Source organism: Mus caroli, unplaced genomic scaffold (genome assembly GCF_978045245.1).
Source record: "Mus caroli unplaced genomic scaffold, Mus_caroli_1 scaffold_12, whole genome shotgun sequence".
NCBI classification, from domain to species: Eukaryota; Metazoa; Chordata; class Mammalia; order Rodentia; family Muridae; genus Mus; species Mus caroli.
The window spans coordinates 24,699,084-24,726,629 of NW_028227267.1; the positions used below are offsets into that span (position 1 = coordinate 24,699,084).

Below are 27,546 nucleotides of genomic sequence, written 5' to 3' on the forward strand. Positions count from 1 at the left end.
CAACTTTAATATGTAAAACAATTAAGAGTAAACTTTACTAATTAAAGAAGTCGGGGTTGGGACCACTCTGTACCAGCAACTAGGGAATTCCTGGGCTCTGCACGTTAGTCTGTAACCACTGTCTACAGCTGGTCCACGAAAAAAAGCATTCGAGTGTGTACAATTTTTAGAACTTCTAGTTTGAAAACAAGAGGATAAAAGTTAAATTTCTTATCAAAACTTTATATTATGTATATTGGAGGAAAAAGAAACAAATATAAAAACATGTCATACTGACTAATCAAATAAAATTAGACATAAAACCTTTTAAACCTATCAGTGTCAAAAACAAAAGGTAAAGAAAAGCCAGGCACCCACCCACTCCACTGCTGAGGAAGAATCCCCACTTCCACTCTAGCTCACTGGCTGCTCTCCGCACAGCCATCAGCACTCCTGCAACACTACTTACTTTGCAGTGTCAGCACCACTTGTAATTAGAGTGTTGATTAGAAGCTCATGGCCATACCGGGCTGCTATATGCAAAGGGGTGTTCCCATTCTTATCTTCAGAGTCTATTACAGCTCCTGCAATAAAGGACATAATGTAAGACATTAGATTATATACAAATTGGCCAAAACTGTTAAATACAGTGTAATGTAAAATGTTGTTTAAGCATAAAGTAATGGACAACATATTAACTGGAGTTACCAACTATATAGTTACAAGTTTTATTGAGTATAGGATTTAAACATATTTAAATCAACAGAAGGGTTCTAGGGTGCAATGAGTCTAGAGACCACTAGGCTAACAACACTGCTTTAGAGCAGCACTTTCCAGCAATCCTATGTATGCTTCATGAAGACAACTGCTTACAGTACTTTCCAAAGTTTTGGATCATGAGCTTTCCCCCCTTGCAGAATTTTAGCAACAAGAAGCTAACAAAGAGGTTCTTGAGGCTCAGTAGGCAAAATGCCTGCCATTAAACATGAGGAACAGAACACATGTAACGTTGGGTATGCTAGTTCCTATCTGTAAGTTAAATGCTCATAGGATGAGTTGGGAGATGGGAACGAGAATCCCTGGAAGTCCGCGGGCCTGACAATCTGGAGCTAATATCCTGTCTATCTTAAACAAGGGAGAGGTAAGGCCTAACATCTGAGGTTGCCCTCTGATCCCTACATGTCCACAATGGCAGGCACTTGTATACTTGTCTTCCACACACTCTTTCCTACACACATACAGCATACCTACACATAAAACAATGTTTGTTAAATGCCAACCAGGGGCTGGAGAACTGGCTCACTGGTTAAGAGCACAGGATATTCTTTCAGAAGACCTGGGTTCAATTCCCAGCACCTACACCGAAGTTCACAACTATACGTAATTCAAGTCCCAGGGAATTTGACACCTTCTTCTGGTCATCATGGGCCCCATGCATGTGGTACACAGATAAGACTTTCAGGCAAATATTCATGTACATAAAATAAAAATTTAAAATGAGCAAAAAAACATCTTAAGGATGATTAACAAACAGTTCTTTGGAATGTAGTTTGAGAAACAGATTTACATTAATAGCCATACAATTATTTAAAAGTTTAGTTTGCCTAGTACTAATTCAAACACAAGAGAATAAAGTGAAGAAAATAAATAAAACCCTAACAAGAGTTCAAAACGCATTTAAACAGGGAAAAGTGAAAATGCAACAAAGTTCATGTTAATATATACTACATGTAGAAAGGTAGTTTTCCAATTAGCAATAATGAGGAAAAAAATAAAAATTCACAGCAAGGCGGTACATGTGGTAAGAGGACTATAAATTCAAGGTCAGCCAAAGCTATGTAGGGAGATTCCTCCCTGCTACTGCCTCAAGTGAGAAAGAAAGGAAATAAATAATTCAGAAGAATAGAAATATCTGAATGACATATATTCATAGTATTTTATCCTGTGCTGATTTTCAAGAAATCTGAAATAAAATCTTAACTGTATACACACTGCTATAGCAATTCCACAGTGCCATTCACTTTGTGGATAACAAAAAGGGAAAGCCAAACAAACAAAAATAAAACAAAACAAACAACAACGACAAAAAACTTCCCAAACTTCATTGAAGAAATAAAAGAAACAAACAGAAATACTTTTTACCACTCTGGATAATGGTTTGTGATCTGGAGAATCTACCGTGGAGGGCAGTCATATGTAGTGGGGTTTTCCCATCTTTACTCTGAAATAACGGAACAAAGAAAAATTGTTCAATTACTATGTTATATCCAGAAAATATGCATGCCTTAGTTGTACTTAGGTATTTTCTTATATAAATTTATAAATATTATACAAGAAGCAAGTATTATGAAGGTAAACCAGCTGTTTAAAGCATAAACTGGCTTTTTATTTTTCAGTATGTATATTAAATCAAAACCACAAAAACTCCCCATGCTTACTATTTATACAAATCCTGCAGTGGCACTGTAAAGTTTAACTGTGAGATCTGTATCCTACAGGTGGGAAGACAGACACAGAAGCTATCAGAAGGCTCAACCGAGGGCGCCATAACCCCAAGTGTTCCAGTCACACGTGCTTCCCATTCACCTCCTGCCTTGCCCTTCCGTCTTAGGTCACTATAAATTATTTTAAGTACCATGTCTTAAATTTGTAGTCAACGTTGTTAGCTAATTTCTTGGATTATTCAGACTGGCTGGCTGTACTTTTCTATAGTTCAGAAGAAAATTCAAATGCAAAATAATGCCTGAGTGATGTGATATTACTTTCTTCTTCCTAGTTAAATGATGTTTTTTATCTCTAAAATCTTCTGGTGAGTTAACTATACAAAGGAAAGACAATGCTTTCGTTCCTAATACTTCAGCACGGTGCAGCTTCTGTATATCGACTATGATAAATGCGCCAAGTCTGTACTAACCCTGTAAAACCTGCCATCTTACAGAAACATGGAGAGTTAGGAAGGTATCTGAGCCTATACCTGCCCTTGCTTGTTTTGAGACACAGTTACCTCAGGCTCACTACATAGCTCAGAGTGGCTCTGAGCTTGTGATCCTCTAGCTCAGCCTCCTGAGTGCAGGGATGCAGGTCCATGCCCAGCTTGTTTGTTTCTAAGCTCTGGAGGCACTGGAGGACGGGTGGGAAGCACGTGTGCATGAGGACTCCAGCAGCTGAGCTTGAGTCTGGACGAGCTGACTAACAATTTTGAGCCTTTACTTCTTCAAACTGAAAATGATGATATTATTTATACCTTATAGGTTGTTGTAGTCGAAATATTACTACTTATATAACATACCTATACTTGGTATTTTATTTAGTATTTTATTCCTTTAACCAGGAACAAAGCACAAAGATATTTAACAAAAGCATTCTAGTTTCATGTTTCCAAAAATGTTCCCTATGACAGAAATTTCAACTTGGTGTTAATTTTATTCACAGCCATTTTTGTAGACAAAAAGCAAATCAAATAAAAATATAAACAGGATCCATAATATAGTGAAATCTGATAGATATGATTTCAGTTAACAATTTTTTGGTACTGTAAACACATTTTGGTATAATTTCAAAATAGTTTATATATACCAGCCATTTAATCCTCATAACCCTCGGATAGATAGATACTGTTATTTTCAGGCCAGGGAGATGGCCTAGTGGGAAAAAAGAGCTCACTGCTAAACCTGATGACTTAAGTTTGATCCCCAGACAAACACAAGAGGAGAAAACCTAATACTGCAAGTTGTCCTCTGACACACACGCGCGCGCGCACACACACACACACCCGGGTGCACACACACACACACATGCACACACACATGCAAATATACTACACACTCTTAAGTGTATAAATGTAATACAATGTGTATATAAATATACTATTACTTCTGTTTTATAGGCGAGGAAACATAGAGCCTGAGGTTAAAGAATTCCACTTTGTCTTCTAGCTATAGAAGAACTTCTATAAGCTTATAGAGAACATTAGGATATTGTTACTTTCTACATACTGATTATAGAAGGTATATATACAAAGTAATATGCATCTGGGCGTGGTGGCCACGCCTTTAATCCCAGCACTCGAGAGGCAGAAGCAGGCGGATTTCTGAGTTCGAGGTCAGCCTGGTCTACAAAGTGAGTTCCAGGAAAGCCAGGGCTACACAGAGAAACCCTGTCTCGGGGGGAAAAAAAAAACCAAACAAACAAAACCAACCAAACAAACAAACACAAACAAAACAAAAAAACAAAGTAATATGCAAAGGAAGAAGAAATTAAGATTACCAGTTGGAAAATATCCCTTAACACTGGTAGGAGAGGATATTTATTTCTCTTTACACTGGACAGAAATGATTGTCTTTAACCATCTAAAATCGTGTTAGAGTCAAGGTCCAAGTTAATTTTGTACATCTATTTATGTATTATTTATTTTTTGCATACATGCTAATGTCATGGTGCATTTGAGGAGACCAGAAGACAACCTGCAGAAATAATTTCTCTTCTATTCTCTGGGTTCCAGGGATCAAACTTAAGTTGTGAGGCTTGGTGGTTAAGTACCCTGATCTGCTGAGCCATCCATCTTGCCAGCAAGTAAAGAGATCACCAAGGCTCTAGGAATTGTTATCAAAACCCAGTAATAACAACAACAGCCATATATTTTATAGTACTTTTATGCTTAAACTTCAGTGTGATATATTTTGTTTGGTTAAAAAAATTGTTTCTTTCTTTCATTCATTCATTCATTCATTCATTCATTCATTCATTCATTCATCCATTCATTCATTTTCTTGAGACAGGGTCTCAACACCTACGGCAGCTGTCCTGACACTCACTATGTAGACCAGGCTGGCCTCAAAACTCTCAGAGATCCACCTGTCTCTGCCTTCCAAGTACTAGGATTAAAGGGGTGTGCTACCACTAGCTACCATAAAAATTTTTCTTCTTTTTTCTTGTTTTTCGAGATAGGGTTTCTCTGTGTAGCCCTGGTGGTCCTGGAGCTCACTCTGTGGACCAGGCTGGCCTCAAATATGCAGAGATTTGACTGGCTCTGCCTGAGTGCTGGAATTAAAGGCATGTGACACCTTTTGTGTGTATTTGTGTGTGTGTGTGTGTGTGTGTGTGTGTAGTTTTAAATGAATTGCTGCACAGAAATGAAGAAACTGAGGTTAGAAGGTTCCAGAAAAGTAGCAAGGCCTTTGTGTGGACAAAAATTTTACCGAGTGGGGGAAATGAAAAGATTTTCATATACGTTTTACAAAGTGGGAATTAAATGATTTGAATCTCTTGCAAGATCAGGGAGGTTATGGAATACTGGCTATTGGCCATTGTGGGTAAGTAGACAGACACATAGGTGTGGAAGAAAAACCTGTTCTTAAGGACAGATCAGCTGGTCTTGTTCACAATCTCAGCACTTGAGATGAAGCAGGAAGACCAATGAGTCTGAGGCCAGGCAGGGGTTTTCAGTAAGAAACTGTCTCAAAATAAAGACAGCCAGGCATTGTGGCTATACTCACCTATAAATAATCCCAGCACTTACGATGCAGAGAAGGCCAACCTCAGCTTATAGCAAGTTAAAAAGCCAGTCTGGCTACATGAGAGCCTGTCTCTAAAAACAGCGAGGGAAACTATCTTAGTCGGGGCTACTATTACTGTGACGATACACCAAGATGAAAACAGCTTGGGGAGGAAAAGGGTTTATCTAGTTTACATTTCCATATCACTGTCTGTCACTGAAGGAAGTCAGGACAGGAACTCAAGGCAGGACCCTGGAGGCAGGAGCTGACGCAGAGGCCATGGTGGAGTGCTACTTGCTCGTTTGCTCTCTGTAGCTTGCTCAGCCTGCTTTCTTAGGGAAGCCAGGACCCCAGCCCAGGGATGAAACTACCGCATGAGTGGGGTTCTCCCTCGTCAATCACTAAGGAAGAAAAGCCTGCAGCTGAGGCAGGCCAGCTCTGAGCGTTCGAGGCCAGCCTGGTCTACAAAGTGAGTTCCACGACAGTCAGAGCTACACAGAGAAACCCTGTCTTGAAAGACCGAAAGAGAGAGAGAGAGAGAGAGAGAGAGAGAGAGCGAGCGAGCAGGATCTTATGGAGGCATTTTCTTAAGTGAGTTGTCTTCCTTTCAGATAATTCTAGCTTATGTAAAGTAAAAGACTTGCCAGCACACAGAGAGAGGGTGGGCACTGAAAATTCTTGTTGGTTGAAAACCTAGAGCTATCAATAATCTTTGTACAATTTCAGAGCTAGATCGCATTTCAGAAGTCTTCAACACAAGAAACATACTTCAATGGAATTTAGTCCCAATAAAATTCAGACAACTGAACTGACAGGGCTATTACAAACCATTAGGCAAGTTTTATGGTAGGCCACTGCCTTCAAATCTGCTTAATCACTAAGACGTTACCCTTTGCCAATTAACAAAAAGTCCTCATGTGCTGTACAAAAGCCAGTACTCAACTTTATAAACCATTAAGGATATTATGTCCACTATTTTGACATTCCCAATTTAAATTTCCTCAGAAAAGATAAACAGAAACAATCATAGGTAAGAGAGTTTTCAACAGAGGCAATTGACATGAACCAAGCGACTTATTATCAAGTTAGTGTATAAATTGATATCTTTAAAAATCTAATCTTTATTCTTTAAATATAGCAGCATATAGCTGAAAAGTTTATAATAACTAACAGAATAAGTAAGCCTTCACTATTTCCATGAAACATAGGTGATAGATTAATTTTAGATATTTTATCATAAACATGTATCATAGAAACTTTAGAAAGAAAAAAAACTAGATTTAATCTTTGTTCCTGAAGTCCATTAAGATAAACTGAGGTTTGTTTTTATCTTTAGGGAAAAATAATTCTCCTACCACACAAAATTTGTTTTTTTTCTGGGATGGGGAAGAATTCAAGTGAAAATGGTCACCTGGGTGTGGTGGTGCACGCCTTTAAACTCAGCACTCCTAAGACAGATGCAGGAGGTTCTAAAGAGTTCCAGGACAGCCTGGTCTGCACAGCTAATTCTAGGCCAGTCATGCTATACAGCGAGACCTTGTCTCAAACAAAACAAAACCTGAAACCTGTTACCAATTAAAAAGTTACTACGTGTCTTGAGTATTGAAAGCATACATATACACATGCACACATATACATACATACATACATATATATTTTGTTTCTAATTGAGACATGTGCTATATACCTTAGGGTAGCCTCAAAAATCCTCCTCCTGCTGCCTTAGCAGGAGTAAGTGTTAGTAAGTGTTAGGCTTACACGTGTGTGTAAAACTGTGTATCTATAAGTGCATTATTTCTGTGTGTCTGCTTGTGCAGATGTGAATGTGTACACATGTGGAGGCAGAGAACATTGGGTACTGCTTTGTTTTTTAACACAGTGTTTATTATTGGCCTAACTTTACTTATTATTTCTACAACCTCTAAACAAATTCTTTACAAGACAGTTTAGGGGCTACAGAGATGGCTCAGCAGTTAGAGCACCTGTAACCCCAGTTTAACTCCCAGCATCTATATGTTCCTCACAAGTGTAATTCCAGTCCCAGGGGATCTGACTCCCTGATCTGGCCTCTGTGGGCCCCAGGAATATATACAAGCAAAGTATGCACACATGTAAAGTAATAAGATAAATTAAAATTTAAAATAACTTAAATAAACCTGACCCTCAGTTGAGAAGGGTGGGGGTGGGGATAAATGGACTAAGTCCTCCTGGTAGACTGAATGCTGCTTCACTTCTGGAGGAGGTCAGTGCTTTCACTGGAGTCAGGCAAGGCAGTGTTCATCATAACCACAGACAAAGTGGGCTGAGATTCTCTGTAAACAGTATTTGTAAGCTGATGTATCTTTACTAATCCTAAATTATTCAAATTTGATTGACTGGTTTTCTTCATAACATAAGATGGGTTTTGTCAAGTGCTTAAATAACAAGCTGATGAAAAAACCCAGGAACAAACTGAAAATACCCTTTAACTATCAAAAATGACTATGTACTATAAAATAGTAATGCTTGAAGTCTTGGTTACCTGCGATTCTCACAGATTTACACAGTGAAGACAAATTTATTTTGACTCCTAAATTTTAACATATTTCTAAAATGCTTACATTACTCCTGAAAGCAATTATGAACAAAAAGCCAAGTGATTAACCTTTAAGTGTAAAAGACACCGATGTTTCTAACACCATGAAAAGTCTTGTAACAGAAATTTCAGAAAAGAACAATTTCAAAAAAGTCTCACAGCATGACTATCCATACACATACCTTCTGGATTCTAGCACTAACTCTTTACTCCATGTTTTCTATCACATTATTAATATGATTATTTGATGCTTTAGAGGTAGTTACAAGTGTGTCGTCATTGTGTGACAATCAGGATGTATCACTATTCACTATCTGAAGTCTGGTTTCTAAAACAAAGTTTACAGATAATGAAGGGCTCTAATCTTAAAAGCATCCATGGTAGGTTTTCATGGATGCTTATCTACAGTACACAAAGCCCCGCCCAAGTACAAAGCAGCTCCATTACCCTATAAGGTCTCCTCATGTCCCTTGCCCAGGTGACCTTTCCTTCCTTCCCATGGGCAACAACTGATCTGTTATTTTTCCCCAACTATAAATTCTGGAACTCCAAATAAACAGAATTCCATCTGTTCTAGAATCTTACATAGAGGAAAAAAAATGTATAAAATTCTTTCTTTGATTCAGCATAAGATTTTAAAACTTCATCCATGTTCTTTTTGGGAGGGGTGGCGGGGTTGACAGTAGAAACAGGGTCTTAGTGTGTAGCTCTGCTGGCCTCAAACTGAGAGATCTGCCTGCCTCTGCCTCCACTGTGCTGGGATTAAGGTGTGCACCTTCACATCTGGCCTTATCCATGTTCATAAGATTACTAGTGGATCCTTTATAATTCTGGATGGTATGTTATGAATACTGTTTTAGACAGTTAACTACATCCTTAAAGTATGAACTCTAATTGCTTCCTACCTTCATATTGACATCAGCTCCATTGCCAACCAGAAGTTCTAAACACAGTGCTCCATGTGTTGATGCAGCAGCAAAGTGCAAAGGAGTGAACCCTTTCTCATTCTTCTGATTGACATTAGCACCACAGTCTATGAGCTCATTCACAACAACATCTTGTCCATTGTAACAGGCCACATGAAGAGCTGTGTTTCCATAGGCATTTGGTTCATTCATCTAGAGGAAAAAATGGGAATGGGAATTCTATTACTACTATAAGCTACTTTAAATTATTAGTTATAGAAAAGGGGATAAATACAGACATGAGGTTTATAATGCTAAAGTTGTTTTACAATAATAGACCTAACAACAAGCAATTTAGTTTTATATGGGCTACATACACTTAGAGAATGTGCTTCATAATACAATGTTAAATTCCTCCACAAGAGTTATTTTAAGAAAAGAAAAATAATGGATTTTTCAAAAGTCTTTGAGCTAAGAGAGAATTCACTATAAATGGTGAGGGGAGGCAAGCATATCTTGGTCATCTATTTCAGAGGGCCACTAAAGCCATTATGCTAATTGGTTGAAAGAGAGCTACAAGAACTGTTATCAAACTGAAACTTGAAGCCATCTTGTACTTCTCAGGGTCCCATTCAACAATATGTTTGGGTGTTTTGCAACTTCTTCTAATTCCCACATTTTCCACGTATTCCTTGTTTTCAGTAAAGTGTTTCTCACAGTCTTGTCATGTCTTGTCTAACTAGAATCACAAGCTTTTTGACAGCTTTTGCAATTAAGACTTTATAGTCTTCCTCTCTTTGTTCTCTCCTTTCTCCTTACTGCTTTGAAAAATTGGTAAGCTTAACTCACATGTTCCTACAGTAAGAGTAAATAACATTAGAGCAGGGAGAGTGGCACACACCTATTATGTAAGCACTTGCAAACTGAGACAGGAGGATTCCAAATTTGAGGCCAACTTGGGCTATACAATGAGACTGTCCCCCAAACCAAAAGAGTAAATTTATTACAAGTGGGAGTAAAGGACATGTTTTTAAAAATATGATACATAAAAGCTAGATGGATTTTTATTTAGGGATCAAATATATACCAAGAGATTAGTATCCCTTCCTAGCCAAAAAGAATGGTAGTACTATATAGTGACTATATAGTGTTTATAGTACACACACATTCTTATTTATATATACATATAATAAATACATCTTTTGTTGTCTTCCTCTCTTGCATTTGCCAGTAACCCATAATGCTATAGTCACTTAAAGTAATGTTAGACTTACTGGCTCAGAAAACTGACAATAACACAGCTACCTAGTCAACATGTATCTGATCTGCTAGCACCCAGAGAACTGGAAGAACCAGAGCTACAGGAACTAAAAAAAGAAACTTTGGGTAAATCACTCATCTTTGGAATAGGTTTTAACTCTTTACATAGTTTGTCTAATTATACTGGCTAATTTTATGTCACCTTGACACAATCAAGAGTCATCTTAGAGGAGGGAACCTCAATTGAGAAACTGCCCCCATAAAACTGGGCTATATATAAATCTATAGTTCATTTTCTTAATTGATGATTGATGACAGGGCCCAGCCCATTGTGAGTGATATCATCCCTGGGGTGGTCACCCAGGGTTTAAGAGAAAGTGAGATGAGCAAGCTATGTCTGAGCAAGCCAGTAAGCAGCATTCCTCCATGGCTTCTGGACCAGCTCCTGCCTCCAGGATCCTGTTCTGACTTCCTTTGATGATGGGAGTGACATGGAGGCCTAAACTGAATGAACTCCCTTCTCCCCAGGTTACTTTTGGTCATGGTGTTTCATCACGGCATGGTAATCCTCACCTAGATACATGTACTGATCTTATCAGTATACTAGCTAGTGAAAAGAGTTAGAACAAAGATATTACTGTTATCTTTCAAACCTAAGTTCTGATACCAGAATAACAAAACACAGAATACATGAATTTACACTGCTCAAGCTATATACCTACATCAACTCCAAGATCTAGAAGGTACTTGACTACACTGATCATTCCACTAGAGGCTGCTGCATGAAGAGGTGTGTAAGACTTCTTATCCTTACACGTCACTTCAGCTCCATGAGATACAAGTAATTTCACTACTTCAATGTGACCTAAAAATACATAAAACAAACAACAACAAAAAAAACAAAGAAACAAACAAAAAACCATTAGCACATAGAAATTATTAAATATAAAATAGCACATTAATTTTCTAATGCATAATGAATTCAAGACGAATTCAGAGTATTTTTGAAAAATATTGGTAGAGAGAACAACTAAAAACAATACAATTTACTTCTAGTGTTAACCTTGACTAGATCTTGTTCCTCTATCTCTAGGTCATTTAACATCGCTTTCTTTCTCTTTTACCTTGTGATGATGTGCTCTGTCAGGTCATGCATGGCATGACACAGCAGGAAGGGAGGTACTGACCAGATGACAGAACCCTCACTTGGACTTCCAAAGCTCCAAAATTTGAAAGAAATGAAATTTTGCTCAGAATTAATGACCTAAGCTTGGGTATTCTGTTATAGCAACACAAGGTAGATCAAGCATGTACTGCTATCTTCAAAGCATAGAATACCCTTTTAATCATAATCAACTGTACCCAGGACAAGCAATCCAGGCTAAGGCGCAGACTGAGGTCCACATACTTAACTATTTCAGAAGCTCAACTTCAAACAATATTATTCTGGCCTTCATTTCATGAAAGTCTGTTATGTCAAACCTAATTCCTTCCAAGTGAAAGGCCAACTATACTCCACTTACTGTGCATACCTTTTTACACAGAATGTGTTGTTTAAAATCATATACACTGTTTCTAAACTACCCCAATGATTAGCCTACAACAGATTACTCAGGAAAGTCTTCAAAGACTTAAGGATATAAGATTCCACACAGAGTGAAAGACTTCAGGATGAAACTCCTTCTGGCTATTTTACCTTCAATTAACAAATTTTCCTTATATAAGAAGAGGCACTTATTTTTGGCACTAAACATCACATTTTCAGATTTTGGCCATCAAAATAGGGTATGTGACTAAAATGGTATCCTTAGGGGTGGAAGTGCGCACTTCTAATGCCAGTGCTGGGGAGCTGGGAACAAGCAGGTCTCTTGGACTCGTTGGCTAGTCTGTCTAATACAATCCTAGGTCCTAGTCAGAGGCCATGACTCAGAAAATAAGGTGGAGAATTCCTGAGGAATGATACTGTGCATCTGTGAAAACACACACACACACAGCTTATAATAATAGGGTTTAGTTTTTTCAGAGACAGAGATTGAACTGAAGGTCTTGTGCATACAAAGCAAACACAGTAGCACTTCAGCTTTACCTCCAGTTTAATAAGATGCAACTTCTCAATGCATCTTCACAACTTATACTTTAATAATCCAGTAAAAGAAGAATGGATATGCGAATGAGCTTTCAGTAAACACCCACTGTAACCATCCCAGGCCACCATCTGCGATGCCTGTTCTAAATTTCTATAAACTAGATCTAGTGCACTGCTGTAGCACATCTCCTCTACCTGGTCTGCTTGGGCAGCAATCTCAGATACTGCATAACTCCGTTATATAAAAATACAAAAATGCAAAAAACCAAAATGCATTAATTCCCCTAAATACACAGTAAAAAGCAAATTTAAAAGGTACATACCCATATATGCTGCCCAATGGATTGCGCGCCTATCTTTCTTGTCAAAAGCATTTATATTGGCACCTCTGGACAAGAGTAGTTTGACCATCTGGAATAAAAGTAAACAGTTTTACTGAGATTCAGAAGTAGAATTATTCATAAATATGCCTTGTGATTATTTAATTTGATTTTTCTCACACTGAATTGTGTTAGTTGAAGCACATTTAATATATAGTATGAACATGTGAAGGATTCACTGTGTTACTGAAATCAGGCTGCAGTCTCTTTTAAGATGCTTTGCAACTAGCTTCTCAGTATTTTAAGAACATCTAAGTAAGTACAAATCTTGAAAGCCTGAAGTTTGAATACCTTAAGTTGTATTGTTATTTACATCTAAAGTGTTATTAGAATATAACCCTCTCATACCAGTAATATCTGAAATTTAATTTAATCATCTATGGTAGATCCACTACCTTTAAAACCTATTATTACAAAGTCTATTTATCTCATAATGAGCCAATACTAACACTATCATATTCATAATTGTTTTTCTATTTTGTGATCTATGCTGCAGTTGATGTAAGGATTCAGAGCACTGCGGTAAAAAAACACTGAGGCCCCTAGGCTTCCAGCTGCACGATCCTGAGGATGCCTTGTGAAAACTGTGATTCTGTGGCTTCCAAATGAAGGACTAGGATCTGGGTACACTGTTGTTCCAACTGCTTAGAATAGGCTGAGGCAGGAGGACAGTTTGGAGTTTAAGAGTTTGGAACATAGCAATATTTCATCTTAAATTAAGGAAGGCAAATGAAGAGCAGGAACAACAGCACAAAAAGAAATAAAGAAAAGAAGGCAGGCAGACGGTGGGAGGGGGGCTGGACAAAGGTTCTTCTAACTCTGGTTCAACCAGGCTTGCCAATGCTTGATGTTTTGTGTGTGTGCAGGGTTGGGTGTGCGTGTGGAGGCCAGAGCTCGGTCTCAGTTGTTTTCCACCTTATTTTGAGACAGGGTCTCTCACCTGGAGTTCACCACTTTGGTTAGGCAGGCTAATCAACAACCTGGAGAGCTCTGGCTGTCTCTGCACCCCCTATGCTGGATGACAAGTACACACCAGAGGAAGGGGGAGGGGACAGGAGGTGTCCCAGAGGGGAAACCAGGAAAGTGGATAATGTTTGAAACATAAATAAAATATCTAATAAAAATAATATTAAAAAAATCTCCTTACAATGAAAACAAACAAACAAAACCAAGTGCACACCAGCACCCCTAGCTTGCTTTCTCTGTGGGTGCTGGAGGTCTGAACTAACTCAGGTCCCTGTGCTTGCGCAGAAGGTACTTTGTGGACCGACTCATCTCCCAGCATCATGATGGCTAATCTTCATGTTTAGATAGTTCCATCACTAAGGTATTATCTTAATAATAAACTAGAAGAAAGCATAGTTACCAAACATTGCCTTTCTTTGTTATTATCCTTCCTTCTGAAAGAACAATGAAACTGCTGCCTCCCTGCACTTCCTTGACAATGACAGAAGATATCTCTTATGCTATCTGTAGCTAGCTGACAGTCATTATGAAATTCTAGTGTGTGTGTAGTAAGTACTAAATAATCTTTTAATTTGGGACCACTTACATCACTGGAGAAAAGCTAGGAGGCTTGCTAAGGGCAATTATGAGGAGGATTTTTCTATGAACTGAAACGAATTAAAGGAAGGCAAAGTAATTACTAACTAGAGGCTAGAAGACAATCAGCCTCTATTTAGATGCACCTACCTCACCATGCCCACTGAAAGCTGCATGATGTAATGCAGTTCTTCCTGCTCGGTCCGACACGTTCACATTGCTCAGAAGAGGTACCAAAGATTCAGCACACTTTACAGCTTTATTAGCAGCAGCTATGTGTAAAGGGGTCTGCCAATTTTTATCTCGAGCATTAACATCTGCAGAATGCTTCAAAAGTATCTGAACTGCTTCCTAATATATAAAGGAAAGGATTGAATACTTTGAGAAATTTATAAAGATGTACACATATGGAGAAAATAAAAGTTATGAAAGCTCACTATAAATATTGAAAATTTAAGAAAATATTTTGAATTTAAAGATAGTACTTAGAGCCATAAAGACATTATCTTGATAAAAATTCTCTTTTCTTACTAAAAGCACAAGCTTACACTTCTTATTAGCAAAATATAATTAAGATATACATTAAAGAGCTTTAGTAAGATTTATTATTTTGATATTAAATATGCAAAAATTTAAAAAGACATTTCTCATCTCTCAAAAAATTATGTGTTACATTTTACCAAGTTGAAAAGAATCACTAGGTCTGGTTAATTAAATTAGTATAAAAAGGTCTCTTATTGTAACACTACTTAATGCGAATGTTAATATTGAGGCAACTTAAGAATTACTGTTCCAAAAAACCCTTCCCCTAGAAGTCCATGAAAACAACCACACACTCCCACTTTTATAGTGCAGATGTCTGTTAGGATTCTTAGAAATCCAGCATGCCAGCAGCATTAAGCATTATAATCATAATTAAACAGCAAAATTTTCTCCTCACAGTGATAATCATGTTTGGTAAGTACGAAAGCACATATAAAAGTAAAAAGCAACAAAACTAGCCCAGAATGTCAATACTAAGACTTTAATTAAAACTTTATTGTGGAGAACTTGCAAACAAATACCATCACACAAAGAAATCACCAGGCCCAAAGTCTATAAACCACAATGAACCTCTACAGTTAGAAAAGCTATCCTGAAGATGTGGAACTTAACACTGAATCTTACCTTCAATATTTTTATGCATTTATCTGCCACCCTCTCCAAATCCATCAGAGTTAAAAATAGAAAAACAATGAGCTTTATTTCTGTTTATAACTTGTAACCTCTATCTGCACTGCATCCATCCTCATCACCTAAGTTACCTTTTCTTGTTCTCCTTTAGACACGGACACAGATACACTTAGCTGCTCAGGTGCACTACGTATGAATATATATAAAACACATAAATTACACACCATGAGAAAAAAAACATGTCATTTTTTCTTTTTTGAAACTATCTGACCTCAATTAATATTATATATTCTAAGTCCATCAATTTTCTTGCAAACTTTGATTTCAATCAACCATTCATCTACTGATGAGTAACTAGATTGGTTTCATTTCCTTGCTATAGTAAATAAAGCAGCAACAAATCTCTGTGGATGGTAAGAAATAATACAGATTAGGGAATACATGAGTGAAATAAATATTAAATAACAAAACACAAAATCAACCAAAGAATTGGTTCTTTGAAAAATACAGACAAATCCTTAGCCGATCTAAAAAAAGACAAAGGGAGAAGACACAGACTAGCAAAATTCAAGATGCAAAGCGTGTCATTACAACAGAAAACTACAGGACATTACTAGGAACTGTTATGAAAAAGTATATTCCGAGAAGCGAGATAACCCAGAAGAAATAGGAAAATTTCTAAATGTATTATCACCTAAAAAATTAAACTTAGAAAATATCAATAATGTAAACCAATCCATTATAAGTTATAAGATCTTGGAAGCCACAGTCAAAAGAAAAGCCAAGGACCAGGTGGATTAACTGCTGAATTTTACCAAGCTTTCAAGAAAGATCTTGTATCAATTGTTCTAGACTTGTTCCACAAATCAGAAGATGAAGGAGCACTACCAAATTAATTCTGTAAGTTCAGTATTACTCTGGTTCCCAAAACAGGTAAAGACACAAGAACCACACAAGAAGAAAGCTACTGACCAGTTTCTTTAATGAACAGATGTAAAAATTCCCAGCAAAATACTTGCAAATGGAATTCAGGAACACATTAAGAAGATTATATGTTATGACCAAATGTGCTTCATTGCAGAAAGACAACACTGGTTCACATATATAAATTAATAAATATAATATAGCATATAAATGAACTTAAGGATAGATATCACATAATCATTTTGATTGATACTAAAAAGGCATTTGACAAAATACATCAGATTTTCATAATCAAGTTTTGGGATTATTAGGAGTAGATGGAATATACATCAAAATAATAGAGCATATACAATAAAACTATAAAATACATTATATTAGAGACAAACAGAGATCATTTCCTCTAAAATCAGGAACAAGACATAAGAATTCCTATTCTCCTCTCTCTTATTTGATACAGTTTTAGCTACAGCAAAAGACACAAAGGAGATGGATAAAGATAAGAAGTTAAACTATTTAATTATAGATGCAATGATCCTTGATTTAAAATACCTATAGTTTACTAGAAAACTCTTGAGATCTAATAAACACAGAAAAATTGCAGGATACAAAAACCAACCTACAAAAATACTCCACTAGTCTTCATATACTCCAACTATGTCTCTCAGAAAAATTATTTATAAAAGTGTTCCATTCAAAATAAAATTTAAAAATTAAGTATTTAGGAATATACCTAATCAAAGAATTAAAAGCCCCTAAACAATAAAAAATTCAAGACACTGAAAAAGAAACCTAGAGAAGGTGTGGATAACGGAGAGACCTTCCATACTCCTGGACTGGCAGAATACCGTGGGAATGGCTGTATCATCAAAAAATGTACAGATATACTACAATTATATACCAACAACCTGATGCCATGTTTCACAGATTACATAAACAAGTCATATGTAATATATTATCATACTCATCATATTAAAGAAACAGAATCATATAGTACCACCAAAGAGCCCAACTAGTCAAGCAATCCTGAGGAGTTAAGAACTTGCTGGGAGTGTGACAATGGCTGACCCAAACTGAACTACAGTGATAGATAGTTACAGTGAGAGACAGCCTGGCACTGGCTAAAACCACGAAGATCAATAAAAAGGAGGACCCAGAAATGAAACAACAAAGCTATGCCTACTTAATTTTGACAATAGAAACAAACAGCACATACTTGAAAAAAAGATAGTCTATTCAACAAATGGTGCTCTCATAATTGGATATCTATCTGCAGCAGAATGAACTCAGATTATATTTTTCACCTTGTAAAAAAATAAGTTCAAAATGGCTGAAATTCCTTAATTTAAAACCTGAGGCACTGAAATAAAGCAGGTGATACTCGTTAAGATACTAGGCTCAGAGAGACCTCTCTGAAACAGAGCCTCAGCAGCACAGGAACCAGCCCCATGTACCAGCGGATGAGGTTCTATGAAAACTTAACTATCAGCAGGGGAAACAACCCACAGAATAGGGGGAATCTTTTCAGGTATTCTTTACACAGGGGGCTAATGTCCAGAATTTACAAAGAACTGAAGATATTAGATACCAAGGAAACAAAACTGCCAATCAACAAACAAACGGACATTGAACAGTTTTCAAAAAGAAGGGCTGGAGAAATGGCTCAGTAGTTAAAAGTACTTGACTGCTCTTCCAGAGGTCCTGAAGTTAAATCCCAGCAACCACAGGGTGGCTCACTGGCATCTATCATGGAATCATACTGCCTCTTCAGGTATGCATGAAGATATAGCACTCATCTACATAAAATACATGAATAAATCAATCTTTAAAAAAATAAAAAGAGAAACACAAATGGTCCGTATCTGATTTTAAAAAGTGTTCAATATTTCTAACCATCAGGGAAATACAAATGAAAACTACTCTTACCCAATTCAGAATGCCCTAACATCAAAAAATCTAACAGGGCTGAGGAGAGTTGAATCAGAAGAGACCTGGGTTTAGTTCTGAGCACCCACATGGAAGGTTACAATCATCTGTAACTCCAGTTTCAGGGGACTAAGGGCTCTCTCTAGTCTGGCTCTGCAGGTAAAACACTCAAGACACATTAAATCAAAGCAAATAATTCAAACAGAAGAAAAGAAAAGAAAAAAGAAAAGAAATCTGACACGATAGGACATTAACGAAAACCATTTTGTGTAAAACCATTCTGTGTAACATTGAAAAATGTAATGTTTGCAAGAGGTATTAAGTAGGCAGCTATAAGGCTCTCTGATATGTTAATGAACCAACCCTAAGCTGTGAGCCCTGATAGTACAAAGCTAATGTCCAATAGAACCACACAGAAACTGGAACTTTGGAGGTAGCCCCCAGATCTTACTGCTCAGGGCATTTCAAGCCACTGTGGTGATCCCCATCTGCAAAGACACTTTGAGCCTGGCTACTGTGTAGCTCTGGCTCTCCTAGAACAGACTACCTGCACAGCTGCTGAGTTCACACAGGCCTGCGTGTCTGAGCTAGTAGCTGGCCGATGCTCTTAAGGACCTTCTGGAACTTCCAACAGTGGCGCCCTCCAGATCTAACACAGTGAAGGACCTCCCAGCAGATGCCAATAAAGCTCACAGCTCACTGGCTCTGCTTGTCACAGTCAACAGATGTTAGGGAGAATGTGAAGAAAGAGGAACACATTCACAACTAGTGGGGATGAAAATTAATACTTCCATTATGGAAATTATTTTGCAGAGTCCTTAAAAAATTAGAAAATAGAACTACTATATGACTCAGCTTTTACTCCTGGGCATATATAAAGAACTCAACCCCTACCACTTATAGGACATACATTCAAATCTTGCAAAACTGCCCCTGGGTGCTCTTCTTTAGGGGAAAGAGGACACTAACTGACCACCAGTCTTTTCAAGATTGCTGTACGATAACTAATGCACAGAGATTACAGTGTGAATAGCTGTTAAGTTACAAGGTTTCAAAGATTACTAAATGAAAGACTATGGTTTATGGCATAAGCATGATTTTTAGTCTTTGAAATAAAGAACAATTTAGAACTGTTTGAAATATAGGAAACAACACTAGTATTTAATAGGGTTGGCAAACAGACTGAAGATATGTTCAGGAATCTACTAACATCTGGGAAGACAGGGAGTAAACCAAAGACACACAGAGGTCCATGACCCCACAATTCCATTACAGTTAGAGAAAATAAACAGACCTATTCAAGAACGCTGTCTTAGTTAGGGTTTCTACAGCTGTGATAAAACACCATGACCAAAAGCAACATAGTGAGGAAAGGATTTATCTCATTTTATAGCTTATCATGAAAGAAGTCAGGGCAGAAACTGAAGGCTGGAAGCTGGAGGCAAGAATTGAAACAAATGCCATGCAGAAGTGCTCGTTATTAGCTTGCTCTTCCCAACTGCTCAGTGAGCTTTCTTATATAATCCAGGACTGCCTGCCACTGTAGGCTGGGCCCTTCCACATCAATCAATAATCAAGACAACACCCCACAAACTTGTCTACAGATCGAAATCTTAATAGTGTCATTTTCTCAATGAAGATTCTCTCTTCTGGGGTTGGGGAGATGGCTGAGAAGGTGAGAGTGCTGGCTGCTCTTGCAAAGGCCTTGGGATCAATTCACAAGACCCATAACTCCAGAAAACCCGGCACTCCTCTTTGGCATCCATGGACACTCAGCATGTATGTGCTACACAGACATACATGCAGACAAAACACCCATACACATTAAAAACAAAAAAACCTAACAAAAACAAACAAACAAACAAACAAACAAAACAGACCAAGCTGGCTATGGTAGTATATACCATCATCCTGACACTTGGTAGGATGAGATGAGGAGGGGAGATCAGGACAAAGTGCATGTCTCCAAAAAACAAAACAAAACAAAACAAAATACTCTTCTTAGATAACTAGCTTATGCTAAATTGAACAAACCAACCAACCAACCCAAACCCAACCAGGACAAATGCCAGTTATCTTAATGCACATACAACATATTGGACTATTACCAGGAAAAGTCTTTTTTTCCATGTGAGAAATCTCACATTCTTTAAGGTAACACTTTCGAGTCTGCTGCAGTGGGCATCAAGGGCTGGAGAAATGGCGCAGTATTTGATAAAGTACAAGTGTGTGGACCCAGGTTTGGATCCTCAGAACCCTTGCAGCTAGCCCAGCCTGAGTTGGGGAAGTTCAGCAAAAGACCCTGCATCAGTGAATACAGTGGATTGTGAACAAGAAAAACATCTGATGTCAACTTTGGGCCTCTACACGCCATGTGCATACAAATGCAAGCCCACTCACATATATTTGTGTGTCCAAACACATGTAAACATGCATGAGGACATACATATACCATTCATAAAAATGCACTTAAAAGTAATATTCCTAAAATTCAACTTCAATGTTGAAATTAATCATTCTAAATACTGATGTCATTGCGCTACGCAGAGCCCTGGAATAGGGCATTATGGACTGAAAAGGCCCAAAGAGGATCGGTGTTAGAAAATACTTTCTTGTGAAGGAGGGGCAGAAATAAGGTTGTCTACTCATTTACCTCAGACACTCTTAAGAATCTGACACATAAAAGGAGAAATGCGACAATTAGCTTAGTTTTTGTACAAGATCTGAAGGAAAATGACTGGTCTAGGAACGGTAGTAGGTTTTTTTCTTCTGTTAAAGAATGCGCTTTTAAGTGTGACACATGCAGACCTACTTAGTGCTTCTTTACATCCATCCACTCACTAAGAGAAATGTCATACCTCACTACACGATGCGACTGCTCTGTGTAAAGGTGTCAACCATTTGCTGTCTTTGGCATTAACTCTAGCTCCTGCAACAAGAAGAAAAAAATAATTGAAATATTTTACGTTGAGTATTTTTAATAAACCTAAATTATGTAGCCCCAAGGGGATAACAATTACTTATGTACTTTCTTCCAATATATTACCCTTAAGTTATAAAGCAAAATTATTCTTTTAAGTTGATATAATTATCCAAAAGGAATCAGTTCTTTGTACTAAGCAAATAAACAGCATTTTATAGTTAGGCTAGTAAAGCCACCTTTATACAGAGCATACTCGAGGTAAAGTCAAATCCCATTTTAAAGTGTTAATCTCAAATACTTAAGAGAAACAAACAATATTACTCCAAGATGAATTGTATATTAACATAAAATTTTCATTGCATTTCTTTACTAATAAATGCATAATGGCATAAAGTAATATAAAGGTAACTGTACAGGTATAAGGAAAAACACATTGATACTATAAGGTTATCATACAAAAATGAATTCAATGTTTACAGATGTAGGAAAATAAACCAATTTACAAGTCTTTCTTCATTATACCTAAAGTTTAAAGAAGGATCTTTTAAAAATCAAATATATGTAATTTAAAAATTAAGTCAATGGACAAAAGTACCAACAAAATATAAATAGATCCAATAAGATAAAAATATTACATATAAGGTTAAAAAAGATGAATCCAATAGAAGAGAGGCTCATAGTAGGAGTGTGCTGCGAGCAGAAAGGAAACAGTTCTGGCTAGTCAACGGGCCATCAAGTCCTGGCCTAAACATCACTCTAGATTTATGCCCCAAACCCCAATTCCTCATTTCCTAGATGATAACAGAAAAAGTATGTTGAATAATCCTTAATAAATTTCTGTAGTTTTATACTTATGTGCCCAAACCAGAGTCAAGTATGACTAAAATTCATACTTCCTAATGCTTAAACACTGTTCCTGTGTTTTTAAGTGTGAGGGTTCAGGGGACAGACAGTCAAGTGCAGTGACTTTATGTTATAGCTCTATTAGTATCAGCTATAGGAGAAACCTTCTAAACTGTGTTGTGATCATGTAATAACCTAGTACATATAGCACACATGTTGATGGTAGATTTAGAAGTGCTGAACACAAAAGACTATAGAACATGAACAAAACAAATGTAGCAATTAAACGTTTGAGTAGTTGAATTCTCTGTAAGCATCAACAGTGACAAAGACAACAGAACCAAGAGCCAATGGGAGAGCCGGGCAGTGGTGGCACACACCTTTAATCCCAGCACTTGAGAGGCAGAGGCAGGCAGAGTTCTGAGTTCGAGGCCAGCCTGGTCTCGAGAGTGAGTTCCAGGACAGTCAGGACTACACAGAGAAACCCTGTCTTGGGGGGCAGCAGGGGGGAGGGGTCAGGGGGAGAGCTGAGACAGAAAGAAGTGAAGCCAAAAAATAAAATAAAATAAAATAAAATAAAGAACTGGTCAAAGAGAGTAGTTATAGTTAAAAAATTCTCTGCAGTGCTAGGGATCTAACCTGATCAGGACCCTGTCCATGCCACATACATGCTTAACAGTTAGGCACAGAGAACAGAGAACAGCATATTTGCATAGTAAATATTTAGGCAACTAGCTGTAAATATTCAGGCCCCTGCAGGCCAAGAATATGACGGCAGACAACCTGGCCATAGTGAAATCAGAGTGTTTTTTTAGTTTAGGTTGAAACATCTGAGATGTTTACTTTTTTTCAAAGGCTCAAGGTGTGGAGCTAGTGAAGGACAATGGGGTCTTTCATTCTCTCATTTGTCTGCTGAGAAATCTATGGTTCTCTAGAATTCCTACAGCTTTTTCTACATAAGTACTCATGCCCACATATAGGTCTATACAGAGGAGAAATGCAGGCCTAAGGTACAGACACAGACAATTAAAAGGGATAGTACCTGGGCCAAAATGGGCAAAAACTGAGGTCTCATAAATACCTTCAAGAAGCCAGCTCTCAAGTTATGACAAGAGAACAGAACTGTGACTGTCACAAAAAAACCAGGGTGGCTCTCCATGTGCTGATATAGCTTTGAGAAATAAAATGTAAAAAAGATAAAAATAAAAAGCAGTAACTATAAAAATGTTTACCTTTAGTTAGAAATAGGAAGAGGTAAGTCTATATTCATATTTGATTAGCATGAATACTGAACCCATAGTGGGATGACAAGATATTGAAAGAGTAGGGCTGAGTGGCTGGTTGGTTTTGGGTACACTTAATACGGGGCAGGCATACAGAAGGCTGGTGTGTGGGGAGGAGTGGGGAGGAAGAGCTACTTCATTGTTATTCTCTATTACTGTAGTTTCTATAATTTTCTATATATGATAATACTGCTCAAAAAATAAAACATACTAAAGAAAAAAATTAAAAGATGGTCATGAGAAAATTCCAAGAATTTGGTTCCAAGTACAAAAAAAAAAAGAACCAGGAATTGGGTAGTTTTTAAGTATTTCTTTTGGATATGGATTATCAGATATATAACTACCTGAAAACAATCTAATTTAATGGTACACTAAGGAGATGGAAATTCAAAAGAAAACTGATTCATTTTGTCTTGTTCTGATAGTCTTTTTTATTTTTCATGTTTAATATGCCACATTAATTTATTGAAACAAGTGACTAGCCAGGCAGTGGTGGCGCACGCCTTTAATCCCAGCACTTGAGAGGCAGAGGCAGGCAAATTTCTGAGTTCAAGGCCAGCCTGATCTACAGAGTGAGTTCCAGGACAGCCAGGGCTATACAGAGAAACCCTGTCTCGAAAAACCAAAAAACCAAAACCAAAACCAACCAAACAAGTGACTACAATAAAGAATCCATTAAAAGTTAACTGAGGGTATCACACTGCTACTGGTAACAAACAATACTAAAAATAAAGGGCTTGTTCAATGATAGGGTTTTCATTTTTAATCTTCTGATCATTATCTCTTTTCTTAGAAGACAGCTATCTTTTGTTATGTCCTAGTCTTCTTTTAAAAGCACTAATCAGATGTTTTAATTTCTCATAAATGTAAAGGCCAATTTATGAAAAAAATCTGCACGCACCAATCTCTCTTATCCACGTGCATTAAATTGTATGTGATTTGTAGACTAACAAGCATGACAGAGCGACGATGGACATTCTCAACACAGGTTGGCTGTGTTCCTATCTAAGGAAATGAACAACAACAATGATATAAGAGCCACAAGTACAGCAGCATATTTTTATTGTTTAAGATTCCTGGAACCTCTTTTGGTAAACTCTCTGAAGGTGATATATTTCTGGTTTCTGTTCTATAAAGAACTCTCCTAAAATTAGCTATACATTAATATATACATTAGACAGCAAAACCATTCTCATAATGCAAGACACAGCCAGAGTAGAGGTGAGAGGGTCAATAGCTGGTCAAGAGTATGTATAAAATACTAGCCAGAGAGGTTATCAAGACAGATGGGGAGGAAGAAGAGCACTGTATCTCCTTAAAACATGAACTGTCTTTGTAGAGAGAGAAACACACCTATAACAGCCTCTCAGGAGCATCACATGTTCATCACATGACAACAGATAGAATCTATGAGCTACAAAGACGCTAAGTCACTGAGAAAAGATTCATCTCTTTACTACTTCCGGGTCACTCAAACAGATCCTATATGCTAGCAAGACTCTCTCCACCGTCCCTGCTAGGTTATTGGTAGATATTTTGGCAGGAGAAATCACTACAAGCAATCTGAAGGCAAAGAAGAGAGCAGTTTAGGAAGATAGCAATAATGACTATTTTACCACTGGGCCATTTCTCCTGCCCTCAATACAAAGTTCTCAAAGAACTAATAAAGATATTTGTAAAGGAATGAGAAATGTAGACACTGGCACAGATGGAGTGAAAGCAGAGGGAGAAGGCCTCTGTCTACAACATTCACAAGTCAAGGGAAAGACACACTAGAGCCTCTTCTTTTAAGAAGGAAGTAATCCTGCCCATGCCTTCACCGCAAGCTTCTGACCAGAACTGTGAGAAAACAACCTACTGCTGTTTAAGCTGCCTGCTTGATGGTTCCCCTCCCTCGCTCCCAATCTCTCTCTAATGACAGCCCTGGCTAATACACTTACGTTACAAGCTTTTGAGATGTGCACATTTTAGATTTAATTCCAAAGGAAGAAATATCAAATCATTATTCTGTATTAAGAATTATTTTCTATAAGAGGCCAATGAAATGAACTTTTGAAAAACGCTTTCCGTGTGCTGAAAAGGTAACATTCAGCAGTCTGCTAACATATGATTTGAATGGAAGCATTAAATTAATAGCTTCCAAACAAAATATCTATTAATTGATGATAAAATTTAGTCTTTAGGAGAAACATTCTAGAATAAAAAAATGTGTATGCAAATGTTACGCAATGTGAGGTAATAGTGATAATGAAGAAGAGTAGATACAAAGGAGAGAGGTTCAGATGATGACAGAGTTAATGAGTCTGGCTCAAGGCTCTAGCTTTTCAGCTATGACAGTACAAGCTTCAGTCGTAAATAATGCTGCTGGTAAGCACTGCCTAGCTTTCTTGTTTTTAGTACTTTCATAGAGCTGAGGGCAGAATAGGATAAAAGAAAAAACTAATTTTAGTATGGTATTAAAGAGATACAATAAGTACTTATTATTTTACTCGTTCTAAAACAATTATTAATTCCAGTGGATCTCAGCATAACTACAGATTCTAAGAAAGCTTGGTTGTATATACCAGGTCAAAAATACTACTAACTACTTACAAATCTTGGGGTTGCATCATACAGAAATATTTATGGTCCAATGAATTTAACTATAAATTATAAAACATTTAATCTTAACAAGTCATCAAAAATAAAATAATATGAAGATATATCACCTTGAATGAGGAGACAAGTTACTACTACTAGCTGTGATGGTTTGAATGAGATGTTCCCTACAAACCTTGGACACTTGAGTACTGGGTCTCGAGTTGCTAGCCCTGTCTGAGGTTGATGTTGCCTTGCTGGATGAAGCATGTTGTTACTGGGGGCAGGTTTGAGGGTTCAATGGCTACACGCCACTCCTAGTTCATTCTGCTTCCTGACTGTGGTTTGAAATTTGAGCCCTAAGTGCTCAGCTTCCAGCTGTTACATCTGCTACCTGCTGTTAGATTGTCCCCATCATTGCAAACCCTAACAGTTTAGAACTAAAAGTCTAAAATACACCCTTCTTCGTGTAAGTCTTCTTGGTCATGGTGTTTTATGACAGTAATAGAAAAATAACTAATATAGAAATTCATACCAGGGAGTAGGAGGATACTGCTGTGACAGACTTAACCATGCTGCTTTTTGGAGGAATGTGGAGGAATTTGGAACTTTGAACTAGAAAAGTGCTTGAACACTTAAGTGAAGCTTAGTGGGCGCCATCTTTGTAGAAGCTTGGAAGGCAGTGTGCTCTGAGCTATATGAAAAGTAGAGGCCCAGCTCAAGAGATTTCAAAGGGAACAACATTAGGAATTGGGCTAGTGACCATTCCTGGTATTTCTGGCAAAGAATGTGGCTGCTTTTTTGCTCTTGTCCTAAGAACTTGCCTTAGGTTAATTTATAAGTAATGAACTGATTTCTTTGGTGAAAATTGCAAGATGGCCTAATACTGGCTCTGATTTATAGTTATTAGCATCAGTCATATGTAGGTCTACAGTGCAGGAGGAAGAAATACAAAGTGCACAGTTCTAGAGAGAAAAGGGATACTGGCAACATGGCTTCTGCTGCAAGAGAGGCTGTACTTGTTAAGATTCACACCATTACTGAGAGGCCAAATGTGTAATGGAATAAAGGGAAGAGCGCCCTTAGGACAAGACCCCACCAACTAAGCTTTCAACTTGTGAGAAAGCAACAAAAACAGTAGCTGCTAGTAATGTGGTTACAGAGGGCAGATTTCATCCCATGCTTGCAGCTCTAGGTGGCAGTGACATCCACATGGTGCTGGCTTTAGAGTCATGAAAGATGTACAGAAGACAAGCTTCCTCTCCAGCTTAAGAGTCACTGAGCCTAGTTATGTGGCAAAGGGGTCTCTGTATGGAGGTTTGAAGAGCTCACTGCCTGAAGCTGTGGAAAGTGAAATCTGGGTTGTGTTGGAGACCCCATGTTGTAAAGATTTCCATACTCTGATAGTAGAACCAGGCAGCGGTAGCTGCAGCTGCTGCCGGTGGTGGTGGTGGTGCTGCTGCTGCTGGTGTAACCCTTTAGGTAGAAAAGCTGGAACAGCAGTTCCATCTAAGCACTTTGACATCAGACAGGAAGCTACAGAATCTGGAGTTTGCCCTGCTGGGTTCTGGTTTTGCTTTGGTATAATGTTTCCCCACGATTCCTCTATTCCTCCCATTAGGAATGTGTTTATCTTATGTCATTTATCATGTAGGTATATAATTTGTTTTTTGGATTT

At 37.6% G+C, this 27,546-nt stretch overlaps 1 protein-coding gene across 4 annotated transcripts in view; it reads right to left on the bottom strand.

Annotated features, from left to right (window-relative positions):
- Window positions 1-27,546, bottom strand: part of Ankrd28 (ankyrin repeat domain 28) — a 139,188-nt gene that overhangs the window by 38,724 nt on the left and 72,918 nt on the right. For all 4 annotated transcript variants that reach the window (XR_015044610.1, XM_021181416.3, XM_029469317.2 and 1 more), the window contains exons 4-10: window positions 21,101-21,171; window positions 14,373-14,573; window positions 12,624-12,711; window positions 10,937-11,079; window positions 8,955-9,167; window positions 2,122-2,200; window positions 449-563 (exon numbers count right to left, since the gene is read on the bottom strand). Coding sequence is in view for 3 of the 4 variants with exons in the window: in XM_021181416.3 (XP_021037075.1) it covers window positions 449-563; window positions 2,122-2,200; window positions 8,955-9,167; window positions 10,937-11,079; window positions 12,624-12,711; window positions 14,373-14,573; window positions 21,101-21,171 (910 nt within the window). In the remaining variant the exon portion in view is untranslated. The remainder of the gene's footprint in view (window positions 1-448; window positions 564-2,121; window positions 2,201-8,954; window positions 9,168-10,936; window positions 11,080-12,623; window positions 12,712-14,372; window positions 14,574-21,100; window positions 21,172-27,546) is intronic.